This window comes from Podarcis gaigeae (genome assembly GCF_964106915.1).
Source record: "Podarcis gaigeae genome assembly, chromosome: 2".
Classification (NCBI taxonomy): Eukaryota; Metazoa; Chordata; class Lepidosauria; order Squamata; family Lacertidae; genus Podarcis; species Podarcis gaigeae.
In genome coordinates, this window is record NC_139679.1 from 87,959,426 (window position 1) to 87,984,599 (window position 25,174).

The window sequence follows — 25,174 nt, forward strand, 5'->3', positions numbered from 1 at the left end:
CTCCTGTCCAAGAGCCCCATTCAAGCGAATATGGATTGTACAAGAGCCCAGCTGAGCTGAGACTTGGATGGATATTCTCCCTGAGCCGGGTCCAAGGCGGAAACAAGCCCTGCAGTAGGCCTGGATGAGAAAACTCTCTTTTTTCCCCTCCACTAAAAAGGAGACAATTTCTTGTTATGACTCCAGGGGAATGAACAGTTCAAGCCCTAGTTTGAGTGACAAAGTGGGGTCGGTGAAATTAAAAGCAGATCCTGTAGTAGGAGCAGCAGCAGCAGCAGCAGCAGCGATACACAGCACTGTCAAAAACACAGATGTCCTAAAGTAGAAAAACTGTTGGGTCACACTGGCTAACCAAGCAGGCGGAGGGTTTGAACTGCCACCACACCCCCTACGGGGGGGGGGGGGTCTTTTCTCTCCAGGCCTGCTTTAGGAATGCCTTTTTTTCTTCGCACCATGCCTCAATTCTTTCCAAAAGGAATAAGCCAGTTTTAAGATTATATAAAGCATTGTGCAACTTATTATGCCTTCTCACCACCTTCTTTCAATTACTGGGAGCTTTAGAGCAAGGAACCATTCTTCCTCGGCGGACCACAAGAGTTGCGGCACATCTGGGTTTATGGCTGAATACAGCTGGAACCAAGTAACTCTGCCTTCGTGCACAAAGGGATGCAGATGTTTTGCTCACATGCTGTGAAAGAACTCATTCATTATATTTTGTTATGAAGATGACTTGCAGGAGGGGAGATCCAAGTAGTTCGGTGTCAGGATACCTGAAGGATATCCCATATATACTTTCCCAGTCCTGCCAAGTCCGGTGAGGCATGTGAATATTACGGAAAGGGCCTTTTTGCTGGTGGCACCACCTGTTGTGGAATGCTTTCCCACAGACTCTTGTCATAAAGATATTTTTGGTGCCAGGATATATATTTTTTAACCTCTTCCAGGCTAATAATTGAAATTTACTGTTTCCTTTGAACATTTTGGTCCACACCCCACCCCCTCCACTGAGTTTTAGCTTTTCATTATTGTTTTCATTGATTTTATGTTTTGTGCTGCCATTATTGTTGAGATATTAGCGTTTTCTGTTTATTGCTTTTGCTTGCTTGTTTTATTTTCATTTTTAATTTGTGAACTGACCAGAAGTCACAATGGATTTGACGTCTTGGTCTTCAAACATATACTGTGAGGTTTTACTTGTGTAATTTTCCATGGCTAAAATGTGGAAACCAAACTTATATCCTTGATGTGGAAGGGAAGAAGACTTCCTCATCTATACCTGAAGCAGGTATATCCCATATATACTGTCCAGTCCTGGACCAGGACCCACAAGGAAACTCTCAAAACATGAACCATTTTTACACTTTTATTTTACATGTGGGGAGGGGGTGTTTCTACAAACCATAAAAACTCATGAGATTTGAAACTGCAAAACAAAAAACGAGGGAGAGAGAAGGACAATTCTATCACGCTTGGCACTTGATGCTGATGACATGGTGAAAATCCACCCTTGGGTCTTCCCGACAGGCGTGGGTAACCTGTGGTCCTCCAGATGCTTCTGGGCTACAAAGACAATCATCCCTGACATGCTGGCTGGGGCTGATGGGAGTTGGGAGCCCAACAACACCTGGAAGGCCAAACATGCTCCGCCTCTGCTGCAAGCCTTAAGCAATCATTCACTGGGTTTTTAAGAGCACTATGCCAGGGATAAACACGGCTGATTTTCCTGCCTTGGGAAGGACAAGTGATTTGATGAAATCCATGGGCACAGAACTCTTAAAAGGTGCTGAGTACTATCAGCACATTGCTTCCCAGGACAGTGACTTCCATGCAGAATACATAAAGCTCACCCCTACCCCCAGATGAGCCTTCAGAACACACTGTAGGGAACTATCTCAGTTACTGAAGAAGTATTTACGAAATCCATCAGCAGAGCTGGCCATTTAATCTATGAGTATTCTTGCACAAACCCTGAAAGCAGTTTTGGACGGGACAACTGGCGTGGAGAGTGGGATGAGAAGCTGCTCAGCCTCTCAAGATTTTATGGGTGGGTACAGTTGTTTGAAACCATTCAAACAGCCCATACGAAGCTTTATTATTCAGTTTTGGCTATTTTATGCCTTCAAGCTACATTTTCCCCATCCTCGGCCACCTTCTCCCACTTCTTAACTTATACTCCACTCCTGCTACCGCAGTGTCAACACTCTGAAACTTCTGCAGAACACTCAAATTACGCATCAGAATGCAAACTGAGAAACGTAAAGTACCTAAATTGCTATATACAATGCTGCAATGAGGTATTGTGAGGCAGAATCTGAGTTATCGCGGTGCAAAGTTTTTTTGGTTTCCTTTGTGTAGGATAGACAGTATTTTTTTTTAATTTTTGGTGCAGAGTGTGACTAGCCCTGGACATAATTCTCTCTCCCCCACCCCGCTCTGTGTGGGAACATATAGAAGAAATACAGACAGGAAAATGCCATCTTTGATTGCCAGCTGATGCCTAGCAAAGACAGTGAAACATCCTCATCTAGGACATAATCTAAACCCCACTGAGATCAGTGGATAGCCTCCCATTAGCGTCAATGGGCTTTTCGGACTCGGCCATTTCAATAACACTTCTTAACCAAGAGGAAGGTAGACAGGAGCAGCGTTTCACAACCCATTCATTACTGACACTTCGGAAGCTGTGTCCACGTTGATGCCGTTTCATTGGTAGGTATCTTTCAAACTTCACACCTACGTGGTATTGAGATGGAAGGGGAGGGATATCCAAGCCATTCCCATTTAAGGAGCTGGACATCCTCTTCTTCATACCCTGTTTGGACCGTGTCAAGAGCACCATAGCGATATTTATTTATTTTTTACTTGTTGAAACAGTAGGCAGGTCAGTGCTGCAGCAGAAGTCCTCTTTAGTGCTTTGGTATGGGCTTCAACCCATTGCAGATCCAAACCAAGTGAAAGCAAAGGGCCAGGAAGCCAGTGCCCAGGACGTCTCCCAGAGCGGTAAGGTAGGGGATGGAATAGTTGTCAGGATCCATGCCCTTTCTCCAGAACAGCCTCACGAGAATATCAGCCAGGTACAGCAGGATTGCCACCTGTAAGCAGAGGGGGTAGGAAACCACATGGCCATCAGCATGCAGATCAGCCACAGTTCCATTTTGCTGGGAACGGCTTCTGTTACTCAGGCACCGGACTTGGCAACAACAGTGGGGCACAGAGGAACTTCGATTCCATGGACCATGGGAGCCCAGAGGGCAGGAATATTTAGGGCTGGGTCAAATTCTCCCCTCCACCAAGTTTTGCCACCACATTCACATGTTCTAAAGCGGAAGGGTGAGGTCACAAAAGGGGGGGGGGAGTAGTGAATGAAAGTGGGCCAAAGGAAGTGTGCTCTGTCCACCCCTCTCCCTCTGCAAGCAGACTAGCAGGTAGACAGAGGGCAGGAAGCAGTGTTGCCTTCACCCAGTCTGGTTTCAGGATAAACATGAAGTCATGGCATCCTGCCATGCCCTTCCAACCTGCTACTGGTTTGTTGGTGGAGTGGGTGGGTGGAGGGAGGTATGACAGCTGCAACAGGGAAGACACAGGAGCTGCAATGATGTCCCACTCACAAGGGATGGCATTTCTGTGTGGCACGCAGAGCAGGCCACATGGGGTTGTCTGAAGAGCAGTCCCAGTATACATGTGTGTAGAACAGGTATCTACAACTTCTACAGACCCAAGACCCACTTTTAGCTCACGCATGCCTTGGGGGACCCATTTCTCAAACTTTTCCCATGGGGGCAGTGCTTCTGTTGTGACCCACTTTGAATCAGGCCGCGACCCACCAGCTGAAGAACAGTGGCACAGGTGGTCCTGCACAACCAAGACACCGGTGCAACTGGGTGTCCCACTCACACACAACTCCTACACACAAGGAGGCGCTCACAGAGCGATTTCTCTGTAGATGATTGTGGGCAATATGCGGCAGGAAACTGTTGCCGGGTTGCAGATGGGGCTAAAATCACAGCACTGCTCTTCAGTCAGCGCATAAATGCTCTAAATGCAAGTACCTCCAGATGAAGCCCATGGCAGCCCCTGGGTATGAAACCAGCACCTTCCTAAAGCTAACTAGGCAGCTGTCAGTCTGAGCAGTGTCTGGACAGGTGATCAGGTGTGAAACAAATCTATGCCACCTTGATCAGTTCCAGGATGGAAGAAAGGCAGGGCATAAATGCCCAAACTCCCCTTCAAGCTATTATAGAGATTTTGACTCAACAATTCAAATATCATGGGAAAAGGAAGGTGCATGACTGATCATTTTTCTTAGTGACATGGGGAAGGTGTGAAAAGAGGGTAATGTGTTCTAGCTGGAAATGGGGGGATTTAATCTGCCACCCTGCAGCATTTTACACTGATATCTCAATCAGTTTCCCCTAGAAATCTCTACTAAAAAGATACTGCGGCTTCCAAGTGGGTGCTGTAAATTTAGAAATCTAAAAGGGACTGGGATGAGGATGGTGGCCTGCGGTTTGTAGAAATCAGGGTCTGTCCCTTGTGCATTCATATAGCTACAGTGGCTAATTGACTCTGGAACACACGGCAGAACCCAAACTTATACTAAAAACAGAAGAAGTCAAGTTTCTGGTTACCTGTAGAACAGCAGCCATCAGGTAGAAGGAGACAAAAGTGAAGGTGGGAGCCGTATGGCCTGCCTGCAAGAAATGAATGGTGTAGATGAACAGCAGGTGCCCTGGGATCACTAGCAGGATCAAGACACGAGCAGACTTTGAATTTATTCCTGCAGAGGAGAAAAGGCAAATGACATCATAACTCTGGTTATACTGAACAAATATGAAATGGTCCGCTAGTAAGGAGCTGGTCCCAAATGGGAGATCCCCTATATATGCGGTTTGCCATTGGTGTCCATGTTTTAGCTGTGTGGGGCTGCATGTGTCTCTCTTATGTTACTAAAGGATGAGCACTTTCAGTGTTTTTACTCTTCTGGTGTGTGCTTGATATTGTATGCTGCTTTTGAAAAACAACAACCCTGAACATTGCTCTGGGACTTCTTTTATAGTAAGCAACAAATAAATACAACTAATATTATTATTAACAACAATAATTTGGACTAGCGTAGAGTTCTCCCTGCGGGTTTAGATGCGAGAGTAGCTAGGCACCAGTACCTAGAAAGCAGATTACCTGAGCTGAAGAAGGTGGTACATGGATTTGGCCAGTGCTGCCTCATCTTGTGTGGCAGGACTCCAGGCATACTCCAGAAGTGCAGAAATGTGGAGATGCGGCTGGCCTGGATAGCTACCAGATTGCCACCAACACCTGAAAAGCAAAAAAAAAAAGGCAGAACACACCCTTTAAGCCTCAATAGCTGGGAGACACTGGGAGGATGGCGATCAGTCAATACCCACTCATGCACTCCCACAGGTCTGAAAGCTAAGCAGACGTCTGTCCTATAAGTTACCGCCTTACTGCCACTGGCTTACATTGCCTTCTCTATCTCAGTATCCTTTAGAGCATTGCTCACAAGTGGATGGTGAGGCAGGAAATGCTGCTGTCACCTGATCAGCAGGAAAGCATTAGAATACCGACAGAACAACAACCGGATCGGTGCTATGGATACTTCGTACAACAAGAATTGCTTCTGTTGCTACTGGCGTGGCCCCAGAATTCTACCACCTACCCAGCAGCTGCACAAGCACACCTGTACAGATCACAATGCCCTGCGTGAGCTTTAAGCATGGCTAGCAATGCCAACGCTCAGCTGCTAGAGGTGGGGAAGTGAGAGAGGAGCCGGGGTGGGAAAATCATAGTTCCCAAGATCTTCTATCTCTGTCAGTTGGCATTTCTTAGTACAGAAAGTATTGATCTGGTGTAGCGATCTTTCCTATTCTACTTAATTCAAGAAGGTTCTGGAAGCTTCTCTGTGTGAAAGAAGCAAGCAGAAGGTTGCTGGTGTTTGGGTTATTCCTTCTGAGAAGCTGAGTACAGCTGGTTTAAACTGGTTCTGTTATCTCTTTCTGTCAAGGTCATGCTGACTATAATAGTGAGGCCAGAAGGAGCCAAAGTCTCACTCTCTCTTTTTCTTTCTGGTGTGGTGTACAGTATATAGTGTTAAGGTTATAGTCTTACTATAAGTTTGTAAGTTTAAGTTAAGTCTGCTGCAACCGGATTTCTTATGGACAGTGCCAATCCTGAATGTATTGGATATGTGACCATTACGCTCATTTGCCTTCAGTAGCAGTAAAGCTCTGCTGGATGAAATACAATTGCCTCTGGTCTATTTTTTGGAAATCCTGTCACATGTTTAAGTTTTTACTCTGCTAATTATGCATTGGAATCTACTCTGGATCGATACTGAGGAGACTTCCAATGACAATCTCTACTGTGGTTTTACACAGAGAAATGGAAAGAAGCTACAGGGGCTGCAGCAACTGCTCTTACTGCATTGAGGCCTCGGAAGGCACTGCAAATCTTTCAGGGGACAGAGGCCTCCTCAAATTTCTAACTACTAGAAAATGAATTGCAAAACTGCTGCATGAACTGCAACAGGGCTTCTCCTTTTGTTTCTCTTGCTCCGGATACATAACCAAATACTTCCAGTTCTGAGAGAGAAAGATTTCCCTCCTTCCTTATCACATACTGGATATGTGTGAGTCAAGATAGCCAACACAGGTGCTCTGTAATACAACTTGTTTGACTCTTGTGCATAGACAGGTTCTTTTATAACAAACAGCTACAGGTGCTGCAGTGCCTAGCTGTGAAACCACCTGCAGTATATCTGCAACTGTGGTAATTACGGTACCAGCAATTTCTATTCTGAAGAAAGGAACCATGGAATGAGAGGACAAATTAAAAGTTCAGCACCATCAGTCTAATTAGTCTCCTCTGGATATGGGCCGCCTTGCATTCTGACAGGCTCTCGGCATGCAAGCTTATTTATTACTTGCAACAAAATTTCTATCCTGCAACCTCCTGCAACACCTGGAAGAGGTGTTCAAAGCAGAAAAGAAAAACAGAGCGAAAAACGTACTGCAATCAATTAAAATGCGATAGGACGGTAAACAACGCAGAGTGTTTGAACAGCATAACAAAGCTAAAACTGAGAGAGGCTGAGTTAAAAACAGCCTCTAGGGGAAAAGACAGTGAAGCTGGAAGCCTTCAATTGTAGTTGGACTAAGACTTCCCCCAGGCCCATTGCCAGGGACTCGAGTCGTAGCTCAACAACATCTTGAGGGACACAGATTCCTGCCCTAGGGTCTGACTCCATTTCCTTCTCTACTGTGCCATCTCTCGGGGCAAACTGTATAATACTACTAATTTCTGGCTGTCACTCAGGTAGAATCTACACACATGTGAAAAACCGTTCTAAAAATTCTTTTTTTAAAAAGCCTTTATAAAAATAAATTGAATTTTCCATAAGGCTCACCATCGCCATTTAGTGTCACATTGTATATTGCACTTAAAACACACTTACAGTGTTTTATTTGCAGCCGTATAGCTGAGTCCATAAGAAAGGATCCATAAAGTAATTGAAAGGAGAAAACCCTGAGTAAACGTCTCCCTTTGGGGGGGCTATTTTAAAGCAACATTATTTCTTCAACCACCTCAGATTATATGAAGCAATTGTCCTATAAACCTTTGGCAATAATGAGTCTCAAGGATGTATCTGGCACAGCAATTGCAGCGCTGGAAATCCAACAGCTGCTTTCAATCCCCTTTCTCAGAAACAAACAGAACCAGAAGACTCTTAAGTCTAAAAGCAAAGCATGGCAGAGCATTGTCACAATGTTCTTCTGGAGGCATTGGACTCAGCCGAGAGTGAATCAGGTCAATGTAAGGCCTGGTAAAATTGCAAGACAAATGTTAACTTTCTGAAGTGGAAGGAGAAGTTACCTTTCATGATCAGCAGATAGAGGTTAGTTCTGTGGAAACCTGACAATGTCTTATATGTCACTCCTTGTAATGCTCCCTGATGCTGCCCGTTTTGGCGCATTGATAGAGACAACAGTTCTTGGTAAAATCCTGTTCACATGAATGCTGTTCCTGAGTTCAGAGTGGAGCAATCCTCTACTTCATTCTTGTGTTTTATTTCTTTAAAACGTTTTTATATTTGCCTTATTTATATCCATATATTTAAAGAAAGCTCAAAACCACATTTGTTCCAAACCAATTTCCATATCTCATGATGCAGTGCACAGTTAGTGCTAGGCGGAAAGGGAAATTCCAGGACTATTCAATTCATTTCAATGGGTCTACCCTGAGTATGACTGACATTGGATCTCACCCTAGAAATCCAATACTCCAATAGTTTTGCCTATTTCCAGGGCCAGCACAAAAGTGTTAAGTACTATACACAGCTTTTGAAGCATTTAATCTTCTACTGGAAATTTAACATTTTAAGTTCACAGGAAGATGCTTTACTGAGTCAGACCAATGGATTGTTTATCTCAGTGTTGTCTTCACTAAATGGCATTGTCATGGGTGTCTCTTCCAGCCCTATCTGGAAATACCAGAGCCTGAATCAGGACCTTTTGCACAGCCAATACTTGTGCTCCACAACTGACCTTAAGTCTCTGGTCTATCCAACCCAGACTTAGAGCTAATAAATTAAATGCTGCAGGCAGACAATGCCTTTCTACGGCAAGCAGAATTTGTCTCACTTACGGATCTGAAAACAGGGATTTTCTAAGTCCTACAACGATGAGGCTAAAAACAGGGACATATATTTGACTTGCAGCCTGACATGCTTAAAAAGAAAAAGAAAAAAAGAACCAACCTACCATTGATCACAGGAGTGAAAATAGCTATGCCTTCAAAGTTTGGATTGGTTATGGTTTTGTCCAAGATAAGTCCCCCGATGCTGTTTTTTAAAAAATGAGAGAACATGAGTATATCCTTCATCTGTTAGTATCCCACTACTCAGTGACTGTATAAATAATCAGTATCTTCTTTGATTACATTTGCTTCTAATCCTGATCTTTTTCAGCAATATTCTGTGGAAATCCTTACTTTTGCTGTTGCCATTCAGGCAGACAGCTTTACTAAGATAACAAAGATTTCACCCCAGTTCCCAGACTAGGAATACTTGAAGGAAAATAGTACGTCTCTGAAATCCCACAACAGGAAAGATTTTGGGATGAAGGGAGGTATACAAATTTTAGTAACAACAACAACAACAACAACAATAATTTAACATTCTATGCCATTAGGAGGACAAAGGGAAGGTAAGGAGCCATTAGGAACGCGAAATTAGAGGAGGCTCTGTGCCAGATGGCAAATAGGAGTGACCTTTCACTCTACCAAGGGTTAGTTTTCGGAAACAAAGCAGAGTTTTAAGAAGATTTTGAAGAAGAGTTGGCTATGACAAGACCTAAGAAAAAAGGTTGCAGTCTGTTAAAGTCAGCAAGCTGGAAAGAGGGTCAGAGCATGATGGTTGATTTCTGCATTTTAATCGAAAGCTGCCGCTATGGGAGAAGCATGACCCTCGGGGGGGGGGGGGTCAGTGTTGTGAACCTCTCCCTTGCATGCTCAGGTTTCATCTATGTGTAAATAAACCATATATCATAAAGACACCACGGTCTCCACTGTGCCTCATTTCTTAAAGGAAATACGGACCTCGGGTCAGCGCCTGGAACCCCTGAAGTCTTGCACTGCTTGGATATTGGAGTGACACGTAACAATATGCATCTCAAGTCAGGGTGAAGATGTACATCTTCAGCACTGGCAGGGAGCTGTATAGTGAAGGTGCCAGACGCACATCTGTGTGAAGGGAATTCCACAACTAAGGGACTGCCCTCTCTTGGACCACCCCCCCAAGGGCAGAGGAACTACCAAGAGGGCACCCTGCCAAGGTCAATACTCAAAGTATGTTCTTCCTGTGCATCATCTGATACTGGGTCCTGCCTTTTTTTAAAAAAAACATGGCTGCATTTCCACATGCCCAGACCTTCCAATATAATCATAAATATGCGTGTGTGTCCAGCCTGTGTCTTATTAGATAGCAGTTGTTTGGTCAATGAATTCTAAAATAAGTACAGATATGCTGTTTACAGTTCAAATCAGCTCAATATGCAGTTATCCAAGCTGACTCCTTTTAAGAAGTGGGTAACAATGGAAATAGAGTTATATTGCAAAAGCGACATGGCTGGAAGCCTGCACACTGCAACATTTTGTTGCAGGCCTCATTTGTCTTTTTTAACACATACACATAAGCAGTTTTGGGGCTGGTTCATGCTTATACCAAGAGTCCATCAGCATCTTGTGGTTACTGAGCATTGTCCTCATTGCACACTGTTGGGACCCCCACTTGCCCTGTGGAATACCCTCCCACCAGGTGTCAAAGAGAAGAACAACTACCAGACTTTTAGAAGACATCTGAAGGCAGCCCTGTTTAGGGAAGCCTTTAATGTTTAACAGACCACTGTATTTTAATATTTTGTTGGAAGCTGCCCAGAGTGGCTGGGGAAACCCAGCCAGATGGGCGGGGTATAAATAATAATAATAATAATAATAATAATAATAATAGTTTTCTCCCTTATTGGACTTCTGTAAACAATGGACATTCCCCCAGCTTGCCGACACGTCCTGTGCACGTATGGCACTGTTTGCGCTACCTAAGGCGCCACACTCCAAGAACATGTTAGCTACAAACCAAATACACAGGAAGAAATTATCCCTGGAAGCGTCGTATTTACACAGTTAGCACCAGGGACAAGACCTCTTAAATTCCAGTCCATCTCTAGCCCACGATGCTTACCTGCTGATGGCCATGGCAACAATGACTGGCTGCCACCCAGTCTTGAGGACTTCAGCAACGGGAGGACTCTGCCTGGCAATAGCGATCCAAAGAGGAATCATAACAATGAAGACGGCACAGATCAGGGGCGACAGGTATCTCACCTCTGTCAAAGAAAAGGAAAGGTTTATTATTATTTTATTTTTATTTATTAAATTTTTATATTGCCCTATAGGCATAGATCTCAGGGTGGTTCACAACATAAAATCGCAATCTAAGAAACAAACAAAAAATACATAATAAAACAATGACGTTGACAACTCAATCATCCCCCTTTCCACAACACATCTTAAAAGGTATATGTGTGAATCTCCAAATCTGAAAGGATACAACTTTGTGGGGAAGACCACTCCGCTTTCTCAAGCGTAAGAACAGATGCAGTGATGAGTGTCCAAGCTTGTTTGCTCTAGGATTTTTATGCAGCAACCCTCCCTCACTGCCTGCTTCCATCGCCATCTATAAGCAGCCAGCAGAATTAGCTGACGTGGGGGGGGGGGGATGCATTGGTTGCCACAATAGAAAACATAAAGCTAAACTAGTAAGCATGCTCTAGCAGGCAGGGAAGCAGGGTGTAAAGTCTCAAAACCAATGGACCAAGTTACACTCATTTTTAAATGTAATTGATTTATATGGTTGGAATTCAATGTCAGGGCCATCTTTAGTAGATGCAGCGCCAGGGTGCAAATATCCTCCTAGCGCCCCCTAATTACCACGGATAGTTGGGAGGGGGAAGCTGTGCACTCCCAGCCATGGGGGGGGGGCGCAACTCTCCCCCATGCCGCTGTGGGAAAGCAATCCCCGCAGAGGCTTGGGAGGGAAGCTGCATGCCGGCCAGCCATATTGTTGATGGGGCGCAGCTGGCAGGCGTGCAGGGAAAGGGGAGGCCGCTGGCAAAGCCACGTAGAACCCCCACTCACTGGGCGCCCCCGAGAGGCCAGTGTCCTGGCGCAACAAACCACTAAGCCCTATGGGAAAGACAGCTCTGTTCAATGTAGATCGTTCAAAATGTTGCAGGGTACATGCAGAGAAGGGGGCCTGCTTGTGAAACTGGGCTTTTCTCCCCTCTTTTCCTTGTGCACCCCCTAAATCTGTTCTGGGGCTCCCTCCAACCCTCTGGAATAGACTTAGGGAGCATGCGAGGAGGAAGGTGCACGTTTTGTTGCATGAGCAGACCTTCTTTGTAATTAATCTATTATCTCAACTTTCCATCCAAAAGGATGTGCCAAGTTGGTTTTACATCAATATAAAACCAAAGCATATATAGACGCCTAAATGAAGTAACACAATTACAGGACCAGCAGCAACAAAGCAACAGAGCTGGATAAGGATATAAGAAGCCACCATTCTTCTCTTCCTAGTGCCCAGGTTCACATGGGAGAAGGTGATCCTTAGGATCCGATGCTTTAAGTGGAATTTAATTAAGCATGACTAACTTCAGGGTCAGTGTGTTTTTCATGTAAGCATCACTACAGAGTATAAAAACTGGATTTGCTACTAATCTTCAGACAGAAGCCCCTTCATGACATTGGCAAGATGGAGTTGGCGGAAGCAGAATTACCCAAAGGTAGAAAATTAAGAAACCCTAACTGACTGCTCTTGTGGGGTAATAGAACAAGCTCATTAACACATCTCCAAGAAGTGATTTTGTCATACTGCAGGACTTGGCATTTAAAAGAAGCTTATTAATCCGTACAGAGGAAACAGGATACCTCCTAAAAGAAGCCAAGGAGCTTTCATAAAAGGAAAAAGCACACAGCTGTTGTTGGGTTTTTTAAAGGCTTTTAAGCAAGGTGCAGGAGAACAGTAAACTAAGCAACAAGTGAAGAAAGATAAAGGTAAAAGAAAAGGTAAAGGTAAAAATAAATGAAGAACACTATGTGTGTTAACAGTAAATGGGCTGACCAGAATGGAACTAGAGCCCCTTTTCCATTGCATAACAGTCACTGCTCACTAAGCAACACTGTTAAAAAAAATAAAACAGACCCCGGAGCGTTTAACTGAACCAATGAAAAAACCTGAGCATTTCTGAGTTCAGTCAAGGGAAGGACGCAGCTCAGACTTAATGAAGGGAGAAGACCTGACAACCAAGCATTTCTGACACTATAAGGACAGTTCGACACAAGTCAACTTTTGTTACCAAATTTTGATCAGCTGCGATTTGAGAAAAAGAGCTCCGGAATAGGAATTTCAGTTCAAGTGCTGAATGAAGTAATGAAAACTGGCTTCTACCCTTTTGACAATTACTGAGACCTCGCAAGAGATTTAGACACGGCTTCAAAGAGTTAGACCATGTGTAAAAAGTTCCAGACCTGGCCTGAAGAACTCTAGAATTTATAGTGGACACAGACCTAATACCATATGCTGCTATTGTTCATGTTGTTTCAAAAGGAGCAGCTGTCTTGGTCTGTTGATTCGTAGAATTGTAGCATTGGAAAGGGACCACGAGGCTCATCGTGAGCAAAGGCAACAAAAAAACACATGGAACCTTGAAGTCTAACAAATGTACGGCACAGAGCTGCTGAATTATTTTGATGGTTATCCTCTTTATATGGGTTTTTCCTTTTACCTAAAATACTGATTGTGGTATAATCCAGTTGTGTATTTGTAGCTGTGAGGTGACTTTGTGCCAGGCAGGCTGGATCTAGCTTTTATATACTTCTCTACGAAGCACCCAGGACTGTTTGTGAGGCGACCAGACTTTCTTGTCAAAAAAAGGGGATAATGGACTAGAATGCCAGCTACTCGGAACTAGAGCAGTTACTGCCCTTTTTATCCCTACCCACCCCTGTCCCTTTAGCTCAGGGGTCAGCAAACTCTTTCAGCAGGGGGCCGGTCCACTGCCCCTCAGACCTTGTGGGGGCCAGACTATATTGGGGGGGGGATGAATGAATTCCTATGCCCCACAAATAACATAGATATGCATTTTAAATAAAAGGCCACATTCTACTCTTGTAAAAACACACTGATTCCCGAACCTTCCGCAGGCCAGATTTAGGAGGAGAATGGGCCAGATCCGGCCCCCGGGACTTAGTTTGCCTACCCATGCTTTAGCTTATATCAGCTCCTATTGTTTTATTTCTGTCTGTCTTCTGAATACGTCAACCTTGGGGTGACCTTTAGAAGTGCAGGAAAGAGGGAGAGAGAATGCTGCTGCTCTGACAAAACATGAATGACTCAGAAGCAGAAGGAAGGAAGCTTCAGAAACACCTTCAAGCAATGGGGATTGTGCCAGGCCTTTTGATATGCTAACGATCGTTCTTAGAGGGCTCTCTCCATCTGCTCTTCATAACTGGTGCAAAGCTGGGCCAGTCGCAACACATTTTGCAGGTAATGGAGCAATTGAAGCATTCTGGAAATGTGCTTTATATTTTTTCTCCCTCTCTCAAAACAAGATTCTGTTAAAGCCTGAGGCTACAAGTATGAAGTTATCAAAGCCTTTAATCACAAAAGTTGTCTTAAATCACAAAGGATGTCACCCAAAAAGGGAACACACCTTTCTCTGGGGGGTGGAGCATGGGATTTTCAAAGCCCTTAGCATCACCCCAGGTGATATAGGGCAGGAAGCACGTGCAGCAGCAGCAGCAACAACAACAAAGGGTTGGGAACTTCTCTGATTGATTTTATAACTGGAGGTAGGGAGTGTCTGATCCTAAGCATCTCTGCTTTCAGAGACAATCATATAGCTATCAAGCGGGAGTCCTTTAGCAGGGAATGGGGTCCAACTGGGATTACGGATGCTAATTTTTACATTATAGGACTGCTACAGAAAAGCTAGCTCTGCCAATATTCCTTCATCTGCACAATTATCAGAAACACAAGAAGCCCCGTAGCCCTTTGCATTTGTTCTCTCTTACAATGTAGGCGCTCAGGAGTTTCACAACAGCCCTTTGAGGTAAGCAAAGTCAAGAGCAGCGACTGGCCCAGTGCTACACAGCAGCCAGTGATGGGTGAATCTGCCCACTTTGGTTTCTCGGTTTCTCATTTTCCAATTCTAAATTCAGGTCTCCACATTCCCACATCAGTTCCTGCCCCACGGTGTTGATTTCTCTTAATATGCACATTTTGTATGCAATTTTGCCAAACTATTTTTTGCAAAGCATAGTCCCTCTAGTGTATATGCTTTTTAATGCAAACTTTACCTCAGTATATGCATTTTTGTACACCTTACTTGGCTGAAGAACTGTACTGCAAATTTCGAAGGATGGTTGCATTTTGAATTGAATTGAATCCATCCCCAATCCCTACCAGTGGGCTTCCTGACTATGTTTCCATGGTCCCAATCTAATGCACTATTATGCTACATTGGTTCTCTGTTTTTCCTGAAGGGGAGGAGGGCTGAAATGGTAAGAAATTATTAGGCCACCTTTCCCTGCTGGTGTGTAGCATATTTGCTGTCATGTAAAATGACATAAAAGGGATGCGGGTGGCACTGTGGGTTAAAACACAGAGCCTAGGACTTGCCGATCAGAAGGTTGGCGGTTCGAATCCCCACGACGGGGTGAGTTCCCGTTGCTCAGTCCCTGCTCCTGCCAACCTAGCAGTTCGAAAGCACGTCAAAGTGCAAGTAGATAAATAGGTACCGCTCTTGCGGGAAGGTAAACAGTGTTTCCATGCGCTGCTCTGGTTCACCAGAAGCGGCTTAGTCATGCTGGCTACATCACCCGGAAGCTGTACACCGGCTCCCTCGGCTAATAAAGCGAGATGAGTGCCGCAACCCCAGAATCGGTCACGACTGGACCTAATGGTCAGGGGTCCCTTTACCTTTACTAAAATGACATAAAGGAAACCACTAAGTAACCCACATTATCTGCTCTCAATTTCCAGTTAGTTTGGACTGCTGTTGCTACAAACTTCCAAGAAAAAAAAAATCTTTAATCAAGTGAAAATAAAACATAAGCCAAAATCTCATCCTTCCACGAACTCCTCTCAGACAGTCATGCAATAACTGCCTTAGCAATTTAAAATTTTTAGTGAAAGTGTACAGCAGATTGGAACTGCCTCCTTATATTGGGAAACTTTGGTATCAGCTCTTAATATGCAGGCTGCATGGTGATGGGGTATCTTTTCCTATCTGGGAGGTTCTTCATGAAGAGGGGGCACAGACAAGGGATAACTGAGATTGAGAGTATCCTACTGTAGAGAGAGGACCATCAAGGCCAAAGAGAACAGGGATGCCATACTTTTAGGAACACCTTTGTAGAAGAGGGGATCTCTGCAGGTTGTTTTCTCTCCCCAAAACCTACAAAATTTCATTTTTCACACAACTAATAAGGCACAGGATCCTCTATTTCTATCTGGTCAGCTTACTAAGAGCAAGCGAATGCACTGGGTGATTTACAGGGTGCTTCAAGTGCAGGAGTTTTGATGGGTCTGTTACACAAATTCCGATTTTCCCTTGTTGGTTACCAAAATGGATCCCACTGTGCCTCTTTAAATGAACTAGGAGATTCAGAGAGTCTGAAGGTTCTCTCTCAACAGGCAGAACAAAGCTGTCCAGCCCTGCAGACCCTAGTCAGCCTGGAAATCTGCTTTCCTTCCATTGTGGGCGGCTGTCTAGGGAGAGGCCATTCTGCGGTTTCAGAGCTCCCAGGCTTCTTTTGCTAACGTACCTATGTATTTGTAGAGGGTGCTGCTGATGGCAGCTAGCAGGGAAAGCGTTATTAGGTCTCCGAGGCTCGCTGCCAAGGGCGTCGCAATGTTGTCTGGGTTTATCCCCACCTTTCTTGCACCAAGGATCACGCCAATCATCACCAGACCTGAAAAAGATAAGAAAACAAGTGGTTTGGAGAAAGTTCAGTTCAAGGTGAGGGAGACTCCCTGTCTGCCAAGCTCTCCTAAAGCCAATAGAGGGAACAGTAGCCCTGAAATTCGCCCAGGGCTTGTGCAAAGGATGGCATGGAAAGGCCTGGATCTGGAAGAGAAGCAAGACCCGCTGAAGGGAGAAGATGAAAAGAGAGTAAAAAAGGAGGCTATTTTGGCAACTGGAAAAGAAACCGGCGGGGCCTGTGGCTCTTTTTTTTGGGGGGGGGAGTTAGTCCCTCCCAACCTCTATTAATGTACATTTCCCAAACCATAATCAACAAGCCAAAGGAGTTACATTAACTACAGGAGTAAGTTGGGGTGAGGAGATAAGCTAGGGAGAAAAGGGCTTCTGCACAAGGGGGAGAGGGGAATACATCAGCTGAGGCCAGGTATAGCATGGATATCCATACCATATGCAGTCCATATGGACTCCCTTTCACTGTGCCTGAAAGCTTTCCAAACAAGAGGGTCCTAACATTAAGATCCCTGAGAACTGCAAGAATGATTGGACCTTCATAAAGGCTTGAAAGCCCTGGCAAACCACAATGGGCTGGGCATTTCCTACTGGCGATGCTTTCAGACCTAATGAAGGCAGGGAAGGGCTATGGCTCAGTAGCAGAGAGTCTGCTTTGCCGGCAGAAGGTCCCAAGTCCAAATCTCCAGGTACAGCTGGAGAAACGTCCTGCTTGAAACCGTGGAGAGCTGCAGCCATTCAATGTAGACAACACTGAGTTAAGATGGACCAATGATATCACTCGATACAAGGCAGCTTCCTGAGTTTCCAAGGCAGGGGGCCATACACTGTTCCTTATCCCTAGCGAGTGATGTTCGGAGGAATAAGGCGCCTGAATGCATGGCAGATACACTTCGCTCTCAGAGCCAAAATAAATTCCTCCATGGAATGTGTCAATAGTATCATATTTCTTTTTCATACCCACTCAGATCACTGAGGAAAACAAAGGAGTAGCAATCTGGCATCCAAAACCATCTTGCCTTGTTCAAACAGGAAGGAGCAGTCCATCATCCTAAGATGTTGCCCTCATTTCTTTGTGTTTTAGGGTGCCAGCATTTCTGATGCCGCCATCTACTTCCTTCTTTTTTAAAGGTCTTGTGCTGCACTCTTGTGGAAAACTTGCAAGCTTCTCCTCTTAGCAGCAGCCATGCTCCATTTGGCAAAAAGCACCGTGAAACAGTCTTTCTGGAGTGACATAAAATCCCCACGGCACAGAGAATGCCATCATATTACGACGGCTGAGGTTAGAAGATCAGAAATGAGAGAGGAACGCACTTAGTACCTAAGACTGCTCATCTAGATTTCGAGAGTTTTCTCTAAGTCAAGGGTCCCCAACCTGCGGCCCACGGAGGCCATTTAACCGGCCCATGAGCTGCCCCCGAACCGAACTACCCACTCGGCGAGTCCCCGAGCGCTGCGCTAAACCGGTGCAGTGCAGCACAGGGACTCTCTTCTGTGGTTCCAGAAATTGCTTCTGCGCATGCACAGATGCTGGAAATTGCACCTGCACATGTCCACGGCATCAGAAATCACTTATGTTGCATGCCCAGATGCCAAAATTTGCTTCTGCACAGGTGCAATTTTTGGCATCTGGGCATGCGCAGAAGCGATTTCCAGCGCCACGGACATAAGCAGACGCGATTTCTGGCGTGCTATGCTGGTCCGGCCCACGGAGGATCTCCACGGGACTGATGCGGCCCATGCCCAGTAAGCCTTGCCAACCCCTGCTCTAAGCAGACAACTGGATCCCATGAAAGGCAGAAGGTGGGACATTAGGTTTGGGTGAAAGGCCAGAAAGCTGAGGGCGCATCAATCAATTTTCTAACAGCTCTGGCTCAAGGTGAATAGGCAGTCATGACGAACCTACTGGGAAGCATACCTGAACACTGTAGTCATTCTAAGAGAGAAAGTGGACTTGAGACTGTTTATGGCAAGGTACAGAGAGAGGCTTCCAGAGACACTGGATCCTACTCTAAAGTTAAGTAGTTTACAAAGACTCACCAAGTGAGAGGGCGGCTATGAACGCTGTTGTCAAACTGCTGGCACACAGGATGGCTGCTTCGTTCAGATTCAAGTAGCCTTTGGTCAAGGCACCAAGAAGGACTGCTGCCACTGCAGCCAGGAGCCCCACCACCGTGGCCTGCAACTGTGGAGCAACAAGAATGGAGGACAGAGAGTCTCAGGAATTATTCGTCTGGTATCAACATGCAAGCATTCCTGGAACAAATGGCAGGTTACATGCAAAAGCACCAGAAAGACTCAAAATTTCTTTTTTTCAAAAAAGGAAAAGCAGTTTTGAGGTAGCGAGGCATTGAGCAATGAAGCAGCAGTGTGTGTGCATGTGCTCACAAAACCTTTTCCCTGCCAGCTATCTTTCCATTTGCATGTGCTCACCAATGTTTTCCCTTTTGCAGGTTTCAGACACACTTGTGAGGGAAGATGCGGGTCTGAAATCTCCAAGACGGGAATGTGTGATGTGGCGCTCAGAGTGTCATACTGTATTAAAATTCAGGCATCTTTAGGTTGTTCACAAAAGCTTACTGCTGCCCCCTCCTGGATGAAAACATTCTACCTAATATTTCTACATGCACTCAACAGACAGGGCATCTCTGGACTACAAACATATCAATTTCATATCGTATTAATCGCCATGGATCCCACTCCCACAGAATTCTGGGAATTGCAGTTTTGTGAGGTGCTGTGAATTCCCTGTTAGATATTCCTATTCTCACTTCACAGTACTACAACCTTAGGGTTTCCTGAGAAGAGAGTTTAAATCTGTAATGAGGATATGGCCAATTCATTAGGACCGTTAGCAGATGTTCCTGTTGATAAAGAAGTATGAAAACATTTGAGTGATACAGTTACATTTCAACCCTGGTAAGCAGTGTTGTGTATATTGTGTATATTATTAATATATTGATAACTCCTTTACCAACAGACATTGGCCCAATAAAATGTAATGCATTATCTTGTATCTTTAAAAGGCAGTTGAGAAAATTAACTTCTTTAAGCTGACCAATGTAGTGACCAAATAATAGCTCAGTTCAATTGCTATTATTAGGGTATCTAAATGAAGATGTACTGAACAAGGTATCCTTAAACCAGCCTTAATCAACCTGGCACAGCTGATGGGACACTAGGTTGAAAAAACGAATTTAAACAATCACCTTCAGGGCATTTCCTTAAGTAATGACAATAGTAGGAATTTAAGTCAAAGCATGTTGTGTAAAGCAAACTTCCAGAATTCAACAGGACGTTATTTTCATATAATATGTTCAGGACTAGAACCTTAAGATGGGTTTATAACCAGGCCCAGGAAGATAGGAAGAGGTAATGAGATAAGTACAATTAATAATCTAATCAATATTTAGAAAACTATTACTATCTCTAGTCTGAATAGCTGGCTTTCATCGTTAATATATTTCAGAACATATGTTCAACTGAACAGGCATTAACTTTTCAAAAAAAGAAAATCTGAGGTTCTACCTCAACTTGCAGATAAATGTTGAGTGAACACAGCATACGGCATAGGAATTCCAATTAATTCTTAGAGGGGCACAGATATGCAGGATCACATTCCTGTAAAGATGGTGACATTGGAAAAATCCCAGACTATATGTAGACATACAGCAAGTTCCAAGCTATGCACATGTACACAAAATGATTCCACATGAGCTATTCAGTCCACTAAACCTGGGACTTCATAAACCTGACCTTTATGAAACATAGGTCACACCGTGAAAAACTGCTGCGGATGTGAGGCTCAAGCCTTAGGTATTTTGGTCTCTGGTTGCAATTGCTTTAAAAGCGTCCAGCCAACAAGACTTTGTAGAGAAAAACGAGGCCTCCTCCACCGATTGTAAAGCACAGTTTTGAAAGCACACAATGAGCAGATACCCTAAGCCTTGCCTTGTCGCTCACACCACTCCAAGCACCCGTGAGAATGTCCGCAGGGTGTGTAGTTTGACTAAGACTATAAAGAGGTCTCAAGCAAAAGTTTAGATCTACTTACCTGAATCAGAGCCAAATTGCAAGTAGCCATTTTCCACTGTGCCTGAGTATCATCCATTCTTCCAGTATTAGCCTGGAAGGCAGAAGAGGGAAAACTTAAATGTTACTTGCTGGCAGACAAGGTGGGAGAGAATACCAGCCTGGGCTCACACAAAGTCTGGGTGTAGGAGGCTACACCCAGACTTGGGGAGCACTGTGGCTGCAGTCATTTCTGTTTCCGCCCTTTCCATATGTATCAGGGCATTCCACATCGGCCCCTGCGGGGCACGGGTTTTCTTTTCTTCCCATTAGCCGTGCAAACATGATCTGAGCACACAATGTAGCACCAGATTGTAAGGGACGGTGGCTCAGAAGCTGCAGGTTGTGCAGATTTCACACTGGTGACCAAGGCATGAAAGAAGGAAAAAGCTTTTTTTAAAAAAAATCTGCTCTGTCCAGGGATTAAAAACTTTAAAAACCATGTGTGTTTTGAATGAGAGAAAGACTATATATCTTTGTATATCTTTGACTATAAGAAAAGAAACTTAATAAAAATATTAAAAAAAAAAAAGAGAGGCAGAGAGGGAGAATTTACAAAAGTTGGAAAGTTGGGAAAGAACTCTCCTAGGCAAGACTGAATACTTATGTAGTCCATATCCTCCGATGAATTTATCTTTACGGGCAACCTATGTAACTCCATCTTGCAGCAACAAAAGCTCCCACAATAATAAAATACTGTCAACATGAATATATGTGTATGCCAGTCATGACTAAATAAGTAAATAAAACTTAACATGTAACTAAGTACTTGTTCATGTACTGACAAATGTATATATACATTATATTTTTCATTCACTCAATAATAAAAAATATGCCCAGGATCAGGCATGACCAGGTCTACAATGATATCAAACCTGGCTTCCTATGGTACCTAATATTTTAATGGGGGCATTTTTCTATCCCAGCCTGGGCTCACACAAAAAATGATCGCTGGTTCCTAGGAGTTAATTCCTCAGCCCACTCTGCAAACCAAAACCCTGGGCGCGAAATACAGCTGCAGCATTATGCTGAGTTAAAACCGAAACTATCTAGAAGGCAGATTGGAATGTATTACAGTGGAACCTCAGCTTTCAAATGTCTCGGCTGCCGAATGTTTCAGAAGCCAATTGCCGAAAACCCAGAAATGAATGTTTCCGTTTTGAATGCGCCTCAGAAGTCAAATGGCTTCCCGGGGCATTTTTTCCATTTTCACCATTCGCTTTGCCGACAACCCTTTGATTTTTGGTTTCTGAAAGTTTTGGAAGTCAAACAGACTTCCGGAACGGATTATGTTCGAAAACCGAGGTTCCACTGTATTAGATTGTGGGATGGTTTGCCATTAGCACTTAATGGTTTGTTACTCAGCAAAAAGCAAATTTTAATTCACTGTATATTTAATACAGTGGTACCTTGGGTTAAGTACTTAATTCGTTCCGGAGGTCTGTTCTTAACCTCAAACTGTTCTTAACCTGAAGCGCCACTTTAGCTGATGGGGCCTCCCGCTGCCACCATGCCACCAGAGCACGATTTCTGTTCTCATCCTGAAGCAAAGTTCTTAAACTGAAGCATATGTAACCCGAGGTACCACTGTAGTTGGTTTGTGTGTGTGTGTGGAACAACAGGTTGCCGCTGACTAGGCAATAGTATTCATTTTTATCACGGCCAATCTCCCTATCCAACACAATTTTTTGGGATTAGCTGTTTCACATGTGAAACAGGGCCCACTAAGCCCTAGAAAGCCTGGCTGCCTTTTCCTCATTGCTCAGCTGATTGGTTTACATTGAGAATTAAGTCTGCTCCTGCCTGGTTTCTTGGTCGCACCAGTGACCTGGAAGCAGCGGTTCCATCATGAACAGAGAGAAAAGTGGCTGCAGCACCTTGAAAGGAGAAGGGGAGGTTGTTCTGTCAGAAGCCTCCACCTCCATCATCTCTTGCCTATCCCAGCAGGCAAGGAAATCTATCTTCACTATGGGCTGCTGCCTCAACACTGCTGAAGTACCTCAAAGCAGCACTTTCGCAAAGGTGCAGCCCATGCTTTGACACTGCTGAGCAAGGAGGTGGGGCAGGGAGACTACAGCATATTTTTCTCCTGACAATATCCATGCCCCTGCTTTGTTGTGTGGTGATATGTGTGTCTGTGTGCATGTGCGGAGGAGGCCAATTTTCTCTTAGTCATGTCCACCGTTGACTATCTGTCTCCAGAAGACTGGCCACAAAAATGTGGACCTCAGGCTGAAAAAACGGTTCCCTACCCCTCGTGTAGACAATACTGAGCTAAACGGACAAATGCAATGAATAAGTATAGGGTGGCTTCTTTTAATTATTTGTGGTATAAGAGGCACGCAGCATGTTGGTGTTAGCTGCAGCAAATCAACGCTTCCTTTTAATCAGATTTAATCAGCCAGTTAGAAGTACCCTGTAAGCAAAGTTTAAAAACTAAAAAAGGAGAGGAACAGGCAGGAGATCTAAAGATCTGGAATGTTAAAGATCTGGAGCTCAGGTCCCTGGGGTACCCTGTAGCAACACCACTGGCAATCGATTTTCATGGATGGGCAGCTAAGGAGACTTCTTTGATTACACCTCCAAACTGTCCTTGTGAAATAAAAGCCATGAACACATCTCTGCATATTAAACAGTAAAACAACACCAAAGTTGACACTTACAGCAGTAGAAAGTCTAGATGCCAAGGTCATTTCAAGGTTGCCCTTCAATCCGACAAGGGCTGGAATCAGGATAAATATTTCTGTGATAGTCTTGAACACAGTCCAGTGCTGAGAGAAAGGGAGAGGAGAGGATGTTAATCCACCGCTATACCAACCACAGTCTTCTTTAGTCACAAACACGGATGCACAATTTCCACACATTGTACTTGGCAACATGGTGATGCAACACTAGCTAAGAGAGATCCCGAGGCAATGAAATCTTTGAAATTGCTCACCAAAGGACTAAATGATTCTGTTCTCCCTGCCCAAAAAAGTAGTGAAACCAACTAGTATTATCAGCCACTATAAACAATATATATAACAAAAATTGAGGCAACCTCTTTTATGTGGCCACCTGCTTGTTGGCATAGGTATATGCAAGATTAGTAGTCATATAGAGCTCTGCATCATGGAATAATGTTATGTTTCTGTCATGGGAACCTATTGGATAATGCCAGTGAATTACTTACTCCTCCTTCCCATACCATTTTGTGACGAGATCATTTAGACAAAGTCATTAAGGGTGGCAGGTTCCTTCACTTGCTCTAAGGAGCAACTGTGACCTCAACTTTTTGTTTCTGGATCCTTTGCCGGTCAGTCAGAGCAGAAAGCCCTGGGTTCAATGAACCAAAGGTCTGATTGTATATATTACTCTCCCTGACTATCCCTGACTGTTGTAGTCCAACTTCTAGAGGGGCAGAGATTCTCCATTAATGACATGTATGTCCATATGCCTTCATTCCAGGGTGTGGGAACAGGAGAGACAACACGGTGAGAGCCACGGTGGTTAAGAGCTGTAGTCACGTAATCTGGGGAACCGGCTTCGCGTCTCCGCTCCTCCACATGCAGCTGCTGGGTGACCTTGGGCTAGTCACACTTCTTTGAAGTCTCTCAGCCTCACTCACCTCAAAGAGTGTTTGTTGTGGGGGAGGAAGGGAAAGGAGAATGTTAGCCGCTTTGAGACTCCTTCGGGTAGTGATAAAGCAGGATATCAAATCCAAACTCTTCTTCATGGCAGGAGACAGTTCAAGTGAAAATAGAGCCACACATTGGTATTTAATACCAGCTGATAAACCTAATGACGAAGACCAGTGGTAATGGTGCTGTGCTGTGGTAATTTCCAGCAAAATCAGCTGGAAATTACCACAGAGGCTCAGTGGGCCTTGGAAAAGGAATGAGGTGAAGAAGAAGAAAAAGAACCAGTTCATTGCTAACAGCAGTTGTATATAAGGAGCTAGAAAATGGCCCTTGGAGGAATGTGACCCAAAGAAGGTGCTGTTAGATGAAAAGATAAGTTTGAACAAAGGAGAGCTTGAATTATAGATTAACAAGTAGGAACCTGCCTGCAAGGAATTCCAGGAGGCTGGAGCAGCAGCAAATGAAGAAGCATATTTTCTACCCTTCCAGTCTTTTGCTTATCTCTTCCTCTTTGAAGCTACTCCATTCCTTCCTTTCCCCAGTTGCCACCTTCTCCATGCAAATTTATCTATCTCCTCCCAAATTGCCTACATTCCTCCCCTCAATCTACCACTTGCCTACTTACCTCCCCACCAAATTTCCCTTCCTGTAACCCACCTTTCTCCCTTGATTCTCCCCAGCCCCTGCTCATAGACCTTCCTCCTCTTTCACTCTTCTCCAACGGAACAAACCCTCACTCTTCTCCTCAGCCTATTGAAGGATGCTCACCAAGAGAGCAGCAAAAGCCTCCCTGAGTCATCTAGGCCAGTAGCTTCTTAAGAGTTCCATATCAGGGGGGGAAATGTGGCAAGGCCAGTGCATTTGTATGATGTTCTGCTGCTGAAGATACTCCCCTGAACTAGTCATAAACAACCCTAA

At 44.4% G+C, this 25,174-nt stretch overlaps 1 protein-coding gene across 9 annotated transcripts in view; it reads right to left on the reverse strand.

The window, feature by feature from the left end:
• Positions 1 to 1,349: 1,349 nt before the first annotated feature.
• Positions 1,350 to 25,174, reverse strand: part of SLC41A3 (solute carrier family 41 member 3) — a 39,355-nt gene continuing 15,530 nt past the window's right edge. For all 9 annotated transcript variants that reach the window (XM_083721707.1, XM_083721708.1, XM_083721712.1 and 6 more), the window contains 9 exons: positions 23,300 to 23,407; positions 20,620 to 20,691; positions 18,606 to 18,750; positions 16,399 to 16,545; positions 10,751 to 10,895; positions 8,775 to 8,854; positions 5,179 to 5,313; positions 4,629 to 4,777; positions 1,350 to 3,092 (listed from right to left, as the gene is read on the reverse strand). In XM_083721707.1, coding sequence (XP_083577833.1) covers positions 2,907 to 3,092; positions 4,629 to 4,777; positions 5,179 to 5,313; positions 8,775 to 8,854; positions 10,751 to 10,895; positions 16,399 to 16,545; positions 18,606 to 18,750; positions 20,620 to 20,691; positions 23,300 to 23,407 — 1,167 coding nt within the window. In that variant the 3' untranslated portion in view covers positions 1,350 to 2,906. The remainder of the gene's footprint in view (positions 3,093 to 4,628; positions 4,778 to 5,178; positions 5,314 to 8,774; positions 8,855 to 10,750; positions 10,896 to 16,398; positions 16,546 to 18,605; positions 18,751 to 20,619; positions 20,692 to 23,299; positions 23,408 to 25,174) is intronic.